The sequence below is a fragment of the Chelonia mydas genome, chromosome 16, assembly GCF_015237465.2.
Source record: "Chelonia mydas isolate rCheMyd1 chromosome 16, rCheMyd1.pri.v2, whole genome shotgun sequence".
Lineage (NCBI taxonomy): Eukaryota > Metazoa > Chordata > Testudines > Cheloniidae > Chelonia > Chelonia mydas.
Genome location: NC_057857.1, coordinates 23,904,495 through 23,917,372, shown reverse-complemented (window position 1 = coordinate 23,917,372; position 12,878 = coordinate 23,904,495). Strand labels below are relative to the sequence as shown.

The 12,878-nt window shown below is 47.1% G+C and overlaps 1 protein-coding gene across 7 annotated transcripts in view; it reads right to left on the bottom strand.

Annotated features, from left to right (window-relative positions):
• The window catches only part of PBX3 (PBX homeobox 3), a 158,554-nt gene that overhangs the window by 24,341 nt on the left and 121,335 nt on the right, over window positions 1-12,878 (bottom strand). For 6 of the 7 annotated variants that reach the window (XM_027823494.3, XM_007060938.4, XM_027823499.3 and 3 more), the window contains one exon: window positions 7,207-7,448. In XM_027823494.3, the coding sequence (XP_027679295.2) occupies window positions 7,207-7,448 (242 nt within the window). Of the gene's footprint in view, window positions 1-7,206; window positions 7,449-8,154; window positions 8,178-12,878 lie in introns of those variants that run through there. The other variant, XM_043530338.1, reaches the window with a different exon arrangement.

Here is a 12,878-nt window from a genome sequence, read left to right as displayed (position 1 = left end):
GCACCTTTGCAGGTGTGCATTTTGATTATACAAGGAAGGCAGATGTAGAAAAGCAAAGCTGAGCTGGAATCACTGCCAAATATGGCCAAAGGATTTCATTCTCGTGTACCCAACATACTGGGCTATGACTATGACACTCAGCACTCACTAAATCAGGCACAGGAAACTGCAAAAGTCTTGCTCAGGCTATCCATGTAACTCCCACTGGGGTGTAGCTTCGCTTTTATTCAAAAGCTGGGGTTAAGAATCACTTTATGGTTTGTTTCGCATCTAGATTTTCAATGACTAATCTGAATTTCAGGAGCCCACGCAAGGGAAAGAGTTAAAAGTGAAAAGTTTATGCATCTAAAAACTCATAATTTCCTATAACATTTGCTGAATGTCTCACAACTTATTAAGTGAAGCCATCTATGAATGCAAATGCTGATTAGCAATTTGGCAATAGCCCAACATTTGCAGAATTCACATAGCTTTTCTTTAAACCAGTAGTTCATACATGATTAATTAGAACATCTCATTTATGTAGTGTGCACTTTAGCTCATTACTCTAAGTAAAATTCGTTAAGTATTTACATTTAGATAATTAAAATCTGGGTACACCCTTAAGAAAGATGCATACACTTCAGGCAAAGTGATTTTTTTTCTTTACACTACTGAAAGTAAATTACAGGCTAATTTACATCCTCGCTGCGCGGCTTTCGAGGCAGCAGTGTGACAAGGCTCAGCTCCTTGCCTTGACGGGGCGCAGTGCAGTGACAGCTCTTGGGCCGGGCTGAATCTCCCTGACGATGGCTTGGCAGCACCGTTCCTGAGACAGGGTCACATTCCCGCTCCGTCCAAGTGCGGAGATCCACTGGCACGGCTGGAGCAAGGGAAGGGGAGCCAATTATCAGGGAGCTGCATTTTCATTCCCAGCTCCCAAACTCTAGTGAGGCTTCCTCGGTTTGGGGTTTTATATTTGAGCAAATCTGAGCTTTGTTTTTCATTTGCACATTTTCCCTTCCCTTTGGTTTATTTTTATGGCCTGAAACAATGAAATAGCAGGGTCCACAGTGGTTTGCCAGCTCCTTTCCTCTGGCCACCGGGGCCAGACCTGTACCTCAGCTGGGAGTGGCAATGGATCCTCCTGCTGCCAGGGAGAAGGGGACTGGGAAGTGCTCCTCTCCTCTCTCTGGGTCACTGGCAGTTGTTCCCCTTGTGAACCGGGCCGGAGACATCCCAGGGGAATGAAATATTTCCACTCATCAGGGCTGGAGGGAAGACGGACAAGGACATGTTTCCTCCCGCTGCACAGACCAGGCCGCGAGCCTCCTCTCTCCATTGGGGCAGGACAGGGAGACAGTAGCAGTGGATTCCCTGCCTGCCGGCAAGGCTGCCAAGCATGTCTGGTCTGATTCTAGTGGAGGAGTTGATCCTGAAACCCCTGTTTAACCACACACACAAAGTATCGCTGGTGGCCAAACCTGGCAAGCCAGGGCTCCGCCCACAAGCAGGTGGCACAATCGAATAGGGGACACATTGCTTTGGCAGCTTTGATATTTCCAGCCTGAAACAAACCGCAGATCCCAGTTCTCACTGTTCTCAGTCCTTCTCCTCCAGCTCTGGCATGAGTCCCTGCTATGTGCTGACATGGCACATGGTCACTACCTGGGAACACAGGCATGTGCCTGGCCCTGCTTAGGTCTATTGGTTTTGCTAATGAATATTAAGGCTTCTTGGAAACTGGACAGGAAATTTAGTTCTGCGCCAGGCGGCGCGGGCTCATATTTTGTAAACTTGGGCACCTGCACACGTCTGACCCAGGCGTGGTGTTCTCTTCCTGCCAGCATCACCCTGGGCAGAACTGGTCATGCAAAGCCACTAAGTCCTGATCCTAACAGTCCCACCATAAAACCCACTTCTAAGGGCCCAATCCTGCAAACATGTGGAGCTGGATCCCAGGGAATCTTTACAACTGACATCCCTGGCCTCTGGATTTGAGCCCTTCCTGCCCCATGTAGCATCTCCAGCAATGAGCAGACTCAGCCTTCACTGGCGCTCCTCAGGGGAATGAGCATCCACTTCCGGGTGAGAGTCTGGAAGGGTCGGTTCTACCTTTGCATTTCACCGGTTGGTTCCCCAGCAGGAGTAATAGTACAGATGTTTCAGAAAAAACATTTTTACCCGTCTGTTATTCAAGATGCTTTCGTTCACCGGGTAAATCACACACCTTGATAAGTAACGTATGTACCGAAATGCAGCATCTCTTTTCCTGAGACAAGAGGGGGGCTCTGGTTTCCCTGAAAAACACTTGGCACTGAGACAATGTCATGGGCACAACACTCGCCACCTAATTGCATCATTATTCACAGGATTTGGGGTGTTTTTTCCAAAGCCTTGTATCAACGGAAATGGTTGCAGTGAAAAGATTTACAGGCATTTTTCCCCCATGAGAATATTTCTGCCCCAAAATGGTGTTAAACTGCCCTCCAGAAGGGTCAGATAATTCACCCTCTTCACCACATCTGGACATCTCAGAATGAGGCTGCTAAGGGGTGGAAGTGAGATCAGAACACACACAAACGTTCTGTTTAAAAGCTGCAGTGAACAGTTTAAAAGCTGCTTTCAGGAGACGAGACCCGTCCCGTGCTGGGGAAGGGCTCGCTGCTTTGGAGCTACAGGGAGGGCCTGATTCCAATTTCCCTGTCACTAGCGCGCACCAATTAACGGCTGGGGAGTTACTCCAGCATCCCAGGATGGAAATAAGATCAGACGAATGTGCCACATGGTGTTGTTGTTCTCTCACGTTTAGCTACAACATCCAAGCTACTTGAGCGCCTTCTTGCTACTATTTTTCAGGCCTCTTGGTGCCCTGAACATTACTAATAAGGTCAGGTTGTAAGGGCTGTCCTCGTTAACCTGCTCAGAAACCCTACAGAAGCAGAGAATGCATCAGCATGCTTTAATGCTTAACTAAGAGTTCTTGGATGTGCGCAAGGACAAGAGAGAGACCGGCTTAGTTCAGCAGCTGGACAGCCATTCCCCAAACAATATTCTGCACCCAGGCAAGTTCTCACCACTCAGTGGCACTTGTCTGGAGTCCAGGCTTCACCCTGATTTGGGGTGAATTCAGAAGACATCTGTGAACTCGGAAAGCAGGTTCCCAGCTGCTCGGGGAGGCTTGGGACCCTTACAATACTTTTGCCTACAGCAAAAATGTATTTCAGTGTAATTATAGAAGATAGCTTTCAATATGTCATCTCTATTATAGTGGCTGTAAATTATGGAGAGAATTGCCTGCATTCAGCCACTTCTCCTGCCACAAGGCAAGCAGGGGCTGCTCCTGGCATGACACACTTTCCTTTTTTTTTTTTTTTCTTCTTTTTAAAGTGCATTCCCCTAACTGGCAACAAATGTCAGAATCAAACTCTGCACCCAGGAGCAGAGACCAAGGTGCCGGTTGTGCAGACATTTCCCAGACCGAGACCCCCCGGAAGGTTCGCAGGCAACAAGACAGGCGACATGGACTGAGCCGTTTTTGGAGCAGCCTCCTCTCGCGTGGAGCAGGCCTGCTCATTCCTCGTGCCTGAATCATGCAGTGGGAGCTATGTGCGGGAGTGGTTCTGCTTCCCCTTTGTCTGTAGGGCAGTAAGAACCTTTCAGAAACTTGCAGCCAGTGGGGACAGGGAAGCAGTCCTGGGTGCCTCTCGGCTGTGGAGACCAGTCCTGTTCCAAAGGCAAAGAGGTAGCAGACGGGTTGTTGCCAGGCTTGGGAAATTATTATATTTCTGGAGAGCAGACATTGCTGGAGTCAGGCTCAACGGGGGAAAAGATACAAGTTTCCGATCAGCTCTGCCTCTCTCTCCTAGCAGCACCCGTGCAGCCTGCTCGGGTCCTGGGGTTGGACAGATGGCTGTGGCATTTTGGCCAAAACCTTTGTAAATGGAACTAGTCACCTTTCCCTGCCCCATTCGTTACACTTATTACAGCCAAAGAACACTTGCCAGGAACTAGCGATTAGCACAACCATGGGATTCATTTCAGCCCCAAATCCAGCTCCAGCCTCTCCCCCTGGGATTTTATAAGGGGCTTTCATTCACTGCTGGGGTGGCTGTTTGTTAATTTGATGAGCATTGCTACCTACGCAGAATAAAGGGATGTATTCGTCCGAGCGTCGCTGCCCAGCACAGTGTGGGGAAGGGTTTGGGGACTTGCACAGGTTGTTTCTTTATGGAGAAAAAGGACCTTTGAGCAAAGTCACTGTCAGTCGCTCACTGAATCCTCCGCCACTGTCACGATATAGTGAAGCATGCTGGCCACAGACAGGACTAATGGCCAGTGTGTGATCAGCCCTGGCCTTGAGCCACAGCAACAAAGGTTCTGTCCACGTTTCCAGCAGAATGCGGCCTGCACTGCGCCGGCTGGGGAAAGCATCCAACCCACCTCCCAAAACGCCTCCTCAGCTGTCCACATGACACAACTCCCTCCGCACCACCCAGCTTCCTCTCTGCTCCCCGACACCCAGACATATGCTGCTGATCCGAGACCTCCGGGAGCCTCTCAGAGGGGGCCTGGCTGCATCTTAGATGCCAGAGCTTGTGAGATTTGAATGATCTCAACTCAGCCGCAATCTGTGTCAAGCCAAGAGGCTTCCAGACCTACTGGGCCTTTCAGCGACTGTTTGTTGTAAGAGCTGCGGCCTCACGGAGAGACCCAGGGAAGGGAAAGGGGCCGATGGGCAGGCTGGGGGACTATTAGAAGGCTGGGAAAGAGGGACTCTGCGTTATTGCTGTCCCTGCAGATGTACCGATTGGCAGCGGGGAGGCAGGAATCTGGTAGAGACAAAGAGACCCAGAATGTTGAATAGGAGTGTGTGCAGCTCTGGAGCAAGAACCGGCAAGGAGCAAGGTCGTCTGGTCACAGTGCTCAGGGCAGCGGGCAGAGCGCACACAGAGCGGCAGGACCAGCTGTGCTGTCTGCCCATTGCCTGCTGCTCCTACCTGAAGGTCCCACCACTGTCCAACATGGCAGATCATGGCATTTCAGCCAGTTGGCATGCAAGTCAGCCACAGACACTGCCAGAGGGTGGCCCTTACTGTCAACACCTTTCAGGGAGACTCCATTAACCTCTTCCATGTTTTCTTATTAGTTAATGACCTTCATAAAACAGGAAATTAAACTATCCCAAGAGCCTCTGTGGGAGTAAAATGCAAGGTCTGAGCATCCTAAAACCAAGGACCCCAGCTTGGAGACCAAGCAAGCTCCCCTCCCATGGCTAAACCCCAGCAGAGCAGACAGGGGGAACTTGCCAAGCCACAGCAGAGCAGCTAAGAACGGTCACATTGGGTCAGACCAAAGGTCCATCGAGCTCAATATCCTGTCTTCCGACAGTGGCCAGTGCCAGGTGCCCCAGAGGGAATGAACAGAACAGGAATCATCTAGTGATCCATCCCCTGTCGCTCGTTCCCAGCTTCTGGCAAAAGAACGGAGCCTGAGCCGCGCTGTGATTTCCTTTGCTGTTGTGCTTTCAAGTGGGATTTTTACTGCCATCTTACGGTCTCGGTTGTGGTTTCCTTTTGTTGAGACGAACGCTTCACAGTCGTGAAGAATTTCCCCACCTTCCACTCAGGAAACCACCAGCTGATTAGGTTCGTTGAGCTCATTAGGTTCAGGGTTTATAAGCTTTACTAGGACCTCTCTGGGAGGGAGAAATGAAGCCATTATGGCTGAGGCTGGCAACAGCCAGGGGTCTCACACCCTTTTCTTCTCCTGCCCCCCCTTCCAGCTCCTGAGATGCAAAGTTGTACAGTAAAGAAATACAAAGGAGAATAACTCTCCCTGATGGCTCTGCAGGCTATTATCAGGGCACAGCCCCTTCCACGCTGGATTCACGGGGGGCAGGGAAGCCACACTGCTCTGCACAAGAGCAGAATGTCATTTTTTAAAGGTTCCCCCAGTGTCCATGAAACCCACAAGAGCAGCATGTCACCAGCTCCCGGAGAAGAACCCGCAGCCCTGAGTATCTGCAGAGGATTATTGAAATCATGTAAAAATCCTGAGAGTAAATGTCAACCTTAAAAGGTTTCACCATCAACTTAATTTGCATATTTCTTCTTATTATGAATAATAAATTATCATCTTAAATATATATAGTGTATTTCATCCTGAATAATCCTGAAGTGCTTTATATCATTGACATCGCCATCGTTTACAGAGAGAGAGATCTAGATCACCAAACCCCACTGAAACTTCAGGCAGAATTTAGGGAGGCAGCATATATTTGCCCAGGACACTCAAGCTAATGCTCTAAATCTTGCAAACAATGCCATGGGATCTCCAGTACCCACAAGTGGTCAGGACCTCTGGAAGACGCCACCTCCAGCAGCACTGGCCGCCTAGCACCGTGCTAAAGTCTTGGATTCACGGCCAGCTCAGAGGAAGATCGATACCTATTAACTCCCCAACACCATCTCCTGTTTCTCAGCCACCTCCCAGCCAAGTACTAGCCTAGGCCTGACCTTACTTAGCGTGTGAGATCTGATAACCGCTCCAAGTGCTATGGCTCCCAGCCATCATGTGCATTTTGGCTCACCGAAGCAATGATTTTACTAGGGTTCATTACAGGCTTACAGAGTGGCACTATTTAAGATTCCCCCTTGTCCTAAGGCTACGTCTAAACGGGGACAAAAGCCCTGTGGCATAGCTGCAGCTGGCCCAGGTCAGTTGACTCAGGCTCACAGGGCTCAGGCTTAGGAGCTAAAAATCATTGTGCAGACTTTTGGGCTCAGACTGGAGTCAGAGATCTGGGACCCTCCCCCCGCGCAGGTTCCTAGCTTGCTCCAGCCGGAGCCTGAGTCAGCTGACCCAGGCCTGCTGCGGGTTTGTTATCCCTGTGTAGACACACCCTCAGAGTCCCCTAACCGGGCAGTTTCTAGGATTGGGGGGGACTACTGGTTCGGGCTGTTTTCGGTGTGTACACAGAAAGCTCACTCCCAAGTAACAGTGGGGAAGAACAGATAAGAACCAGGCATGCCAGCCAGCCTGGTCATTGCCACCGAGCTCCACCCACAACATCAGCCCTTTCATTGACTGCCCAGCTCTTTAAACAGAGAGAGAGAGAGAGAGACAGAGAATTTTTAAGCCCTATAGAGAAACAGGAACCGGTTAGCAGAGGTGCAGAGACAAGTGGCCGCAGGTACACATAGGGCTGCGAGAGTGATGTCTGACCTGTTCATATTTCTCCAACTCTGTGTGATAGATTTGTCTGATCTGGGTCAATTTGGCTCTGTAATCTGAGTGTTCGATAGAGTTATCTGAGGACCCTCCAGAGGCTGCTGCGGCTGCGGCTGCGGCTGCCGATCCCCCACCTTTCTCAGGACCTGAAACCCCTTCTGCCAGAAGCATATTGTCCAGTCTCATTAGCTGGGGATCGGGAGGGTCTTCCTCCTGGGCTCCTCGGATGCTCAAACCTTTGGGTAAAAAAGAGAGAGACAGACAGAGAAACCACAGTGAGTATTTCCCATTCCCTGGCAAGCTCCTGCCTGCAGCCAGCCCCACTCCTGGGGGCGAGCTGGACCTGTCATTGTAATACTTTACAAAACCATTCTCTGCTGGGAGAGACATTGACCCCCCAGGCGTGAGGGTCGATAACGGCTCTGTCCCCATCACCATGATGGCCTAAGAGGTCCAAGCCTCCCCCACCCCTATGGAAAAGTCATATAGAATTTAGCAGAGATAAAACCAAGAGGGCTCTATAGAAATTACTCTGAAAACCCACTGAATTTAACAGAGGATGAGAGACTTGTCACAGAACTTTTCAAATACCCCATAGATTTTTTTAACTCTTTATTGTAAATATGACAGGAATATACTCATACATGATGTTTCCTTTATTTTTCAGTAACATACCTAAATCTAAGCACTACTTATTTAGTAATATCACACGGATAGAAAACCATATGGGAGGAGTAAGTTTGTGGTATTTATTTGTCTGAGGTTCGTGGTGTTCTTGCAGAGACTTGCTTGGCAGAAATCTATCCCTGCTACAGAATTCGAAGGGTTCACTTGAAGTGTCTGCAGAAGGGGTAGCATTCTCGTCCGAACTCCATGTGGGAACTTACTTTCCCACAAGAGTAAATCGGTGCCCTAACTCCCACTGGTGTCAACCAAATATACCTAAGAGGGAGCCATCCTCCAAAGGTGAGCAAGCTCCTGGAATGCACCCAACACCCTCGTGGAAGGTTTACGCATTACACGGGCAGCGGCGGGGATAGGAGTGAGGGCCAGGTAACAGAAGTGCCTCTTCGTGGAAAGGTGAGGTTGATGGGACTCCAGCACGCCCTCCTGCACACAGACCTGCCATGTTCCCATGCAGAATACTGTACCACTCTGGAGCTCACACGCAGATTTAAACACTAAATATAAACAAGAAAGAATTATGCCTTCCCTTACCACCCAGGCATTTAACTGCAGTCAGGCTGCTGGGATGCTAAATATGTGTTTGAAAGTGCTGGCACTATTACAGTATGTTGGTGGAAACAACACTTTAAACCTAATTTCTGTTTTAAAATGAGACCGTCCAAAGTGATGCTCAGTCAGCAATCTCATCTGAGCGCTACAGACCAAGGCTGACAATTTGTAGGTTTAATCAGGGCATGCAGGCACTCTGCCAAGATGTTATCAACAATACTGAAAACAAAGTTTAAAAATAATTACACTAGTATAAAAATCACTAGAGCCATTGCTTCTCGAATCAGCACTTCCATTAAAGATGTAACACAACCAGTGATCTCCCAGCCCAATTAACCTCTTTAAATCTGTTTAAAACCAGGTATTCACACACTAGTTAGACAGGGTCCCAGTGGGTAGGAAGTTGGCACCTCGCATGTTTGCATTCTGATTCTGCCGTCTGTGTCTGCGCCTGTTCTTAGTAACACACAGTGGTGCACGCTCTGCGTAGAGCGCAGCGTACATGACAGTAACAGCCAGAAGCTGCCAAGTGTTCCCTGAGTACCAGCAATGCTATTTTCTATTCTAGCCTCAATGCAGCCCACCCTCTTTTAGAAACAGATTTGATTCCTTGATGTCCTGAACTCCACACATTGCATGACACGACCCCTCATTGGCCAACCTTCCAGGCACAAGAAGACACAGCTTTAATTTCACTCTACGACACACGTTTTAAACCTGTCACCTTCATTTAAAAATATAATTCCATATAATTTAATTGGGATAATAAAAATGTCTCGTTGTCATTTTAAATTATTTCTGTTGCCTGTTCGGAGGTTGAACAAGGTTTGAAAATATAATGTATTATCATCATCTGCTCATTGACTGAGCCCAAAAGTTAGCACCAAGAACCATGTGGGTCAAAGAACACTGAAACAGCAGTCCAGACAGCTTTGCCTCTTTATTCTGGAGTTCACGGACATCAAAGTTACCAGTTCAGCCTCGCTCAAGCCAATACACCTGCTTAGCTCATGAAAGTTTCTTAGAATTAAGATTTGGCAGGCTTTGTGTGTGTGTGTGTGTCAGCAAAAGAAAGGGCAACCAGTCAAAGAGACTAGAGGAAAGAAGAATAGAGAGAAACTAATTTTCCTTGGATATTTTCTTTCTGATTCGTACAAAGAATTTTTTCCCTACTGAGGTGACTGTCCTTTTTGTTGTCTTTTTCCTCTTCCCCTTCCAGCCTGGCTTTTAATGTTTTTGAACAGCATTCTGGTTTTCTAACCCTCTCCCATTTACATTTTCAATTGTTTCCTTCTAACTATCCATTTCTATTGTTATTTCTTTGTTCTTTGTCTCCTGTCAGTTTCTTTTCCTGTACTTTCCCCCAGCAGCTGTTGAGTCTTATGGCCTACCATGGTCTTTATTCACCGTCAGAGATTTCAGTAGTGGTTTCACTCATCTCCCCTGACAGTTACACACACAGGACCAAATTATCCGCTCAGGTAAATGGGCCCCACTCCTCTGGCTTTCTGGTCCTTGTACTTTGGCGTATGGGCCAAAGAGTAAAAATTGCTGCACAAAATGGGTGTGTGTTTCTAGACTGAGACTAACACAATTACTGAGCTTCCCGGTACCAACATGCCTAAGAGGAGACAATGCTCCCTGGTTTTAAATAAATACAAAAGGAGACTAGCTGAAAGGAGGGTTAAAGGAGTCAATGGAAGAAAGAGAGGCCCCCCCAGCACAAGAGGAACGAATATAGCAGCAGACGCTGAAAATGACCAAGCTGCCAGAGTCTGCAGCTCACAGTCCTAATATACTGTTATAACGCAGGTAACACTGGGAGTGGCAAATTGTTTTCCTCCTAGTGGGAAGTAATATGACTAATTCCAAAGCAGAGATACATCCAGCCCAGAGAGTGGATGTCTTACAACGCACAAAGAAAAGGGAGAGAAAGGGAGGTAACATACCACGATCTAGCATTTATTTTGCAACTGAGTTAGTTCCATCGTTCATGTGAATGGCAAAGCCATGAGTTAATTAACTAACTCCTACAAGACTTAACCTTGTGTGTGGGGATAAATGTGTTAATCCTCCCTAGTTACTTTATGAATTATATGCCTCAAATCAACACATAATAAATAGGAGATTGTTTTCCTTTAAGGGGAAAAAGTAGGGAAATCTTTGTATTCTGTGTAACCACACTGTTTAGGAACACTGGAGTTACAAACCATCCAATCGGTCCCCTGTCACATATGTAAGAGAATCTGATAAGAAAGATCCAGAACACTTCCTGGATTCTTTAGTGGGGAGAAAACACTTCTCTTTATCCACAGGGCATACCTTTGTTCCCACCTAGCATCTGCCTTTATAAATTACTCTCCATTTGCATCCAGTGATAATATATGTATTTTCTGACATATAAGCTCAGACTCTGGGGCTATTGTTTCCCTTTTTTATTCCTCAGTATATCAAACTATGAGTTTATTACTGTTTAGCTCACTGACCTTTCAATGCATGGTGGAATTAAGGTACAGAGCAGACTAGAAAGAACACAGTAATACATCACTTCCAGAACAACTACAGATGTACTAATGGCACAGGAAGTGTGAGGTCTCAGCCAGACAGAAATAACCTAGCCGTGCACTGACCAAAAGGCGAATACTTTCACCTTAATATGGGATCTAGAATGTGCATTTTTAAAACACTCTGCAGGTCCCCTTTATATAAAATCACAGAACTGTCGAGCTGGAAGGGAACTCAAGTCCCCAAGTAAACCTAGATGATCCCTGACAGGAGTTTGTCCAGCCTGGTCTTAAAAACCTCCAGTGATGGGGATTCCACAACCTCCTTTGGAAGCCGGTTCCAGAGCTGAACTCCCCCTAGAGTTAGAGAGTTTTTCCTAATAGTGAACCTCTCTCTCCCTTGCTCCTTGTCCTACCCTCAGTGGACATGAAGAGCACCAAACACATTAAGAGCTATTTGAGAGAGGATGAAGACTGTTATCAGCCCCCTCCCCACCCCCGTCTTCTTTTCTCAAGACTAAACATGCCCAGTTTTTAACGTTTCTTCATAGGTCAGATTGTCTAAACCCTCCATCATTTTGGTTGCTCTCCTCTGGACTCCCTCCAGGTTGTCCACATCTTTCCTAACGTGTGGTGCCCGGAAGTGCTCACGCCAGCAGAGGCCTCACCAGGTCCAAGTAGAGTGGGACAATGACCTCCCGTGTCTAACACTCCTGCTATGTAATGTGCTCAGTAATATCTTCTTATGCACACATGGGTCTGTATACAGTTTAAAAATCTGGTATCCTTGGTGACATTAGAGCATTATAAGGTTAACAAAAAGCATGTTTGCTACTGATTTTAATCTGCTTATAACCACAACATTCATTTCTGTATCTCCACCATTTTAGACAAATCACATAAACAGACACTAAAATGTTGTTTAACAATGAACTTGGCTTTGTTATAAGACCACAGTTTTAGCCTATCTTTCAGGAAATCCTAATTAGCTGTCTTTCTATATGCTGTGCACCTGCCCCCACAGATAATAGACGAGAGCATCTGCATAGACTGCTGCATTCAGAGGCCAATAAATAAATTGCAGGTCAAAATTATTACAAAGCTTTCTTCGAATAAACCCATCTTCTTCACAATAGAAAGCTGCAGATATGAAAAGTACCTAAAGCCCACTCAAATGGTATGATTACAGGGGCCGTTTGAGTTTAATAATCTGACTCTAATTCAGGCATTTTCAACAGCTCATTAAGGGTTCATTAATATATGGGCAAGCTTTTGAATTATAAATAAGCAGATTAGAAACCTGCAGTGTCTGAATTGTACAGTACTACCCTGACTAACTGAATAATATTGCCAACACAATGAAGGCTTGACCCTTGGGACTGGCCTTCGCCTCATGATTCCTCCATCTTCTTTATTTATTCATTCCCTCGTTCTGTGGGGGAAGAAGGGTCTCTCCTGAAGTTCTAGGTGCTTTGATGGATATTTCCCAATACACAATCTGAATGCAACAACCAGTTGCTCTGGAGTGACCCCAACCCATACACTGCCACTCAACTCTCCTTCTGTCCTATTCCGCTCTCAGACAGCCTGAGCCAACGCACAGTGAAGTCAATGGAAAGATTCCCACTGACTTCCATAGGCCCATATAGTGCTTTTTATCCTGATCTCCAGTGCTTTACACAGGGAAGTTGTGGTTACCCTCATTTTACACACAGAAAGGGGAGATGACAACCATCCAGCAGAGCCAGACATAGAACACAGGTCTCCTACGCCTAGCTCCTGTATCTAACACCTACGCATCTCAGGCTCAATGCTGGGAACCCCATAATCGCATGCTTAATTCTAAGCATGTGCTGAAGTCCCATTGAGCCAGGACAGAAAAGGAGGCTGTATGTAACTAGCATCACTCTGGAGCTAACATCTGTC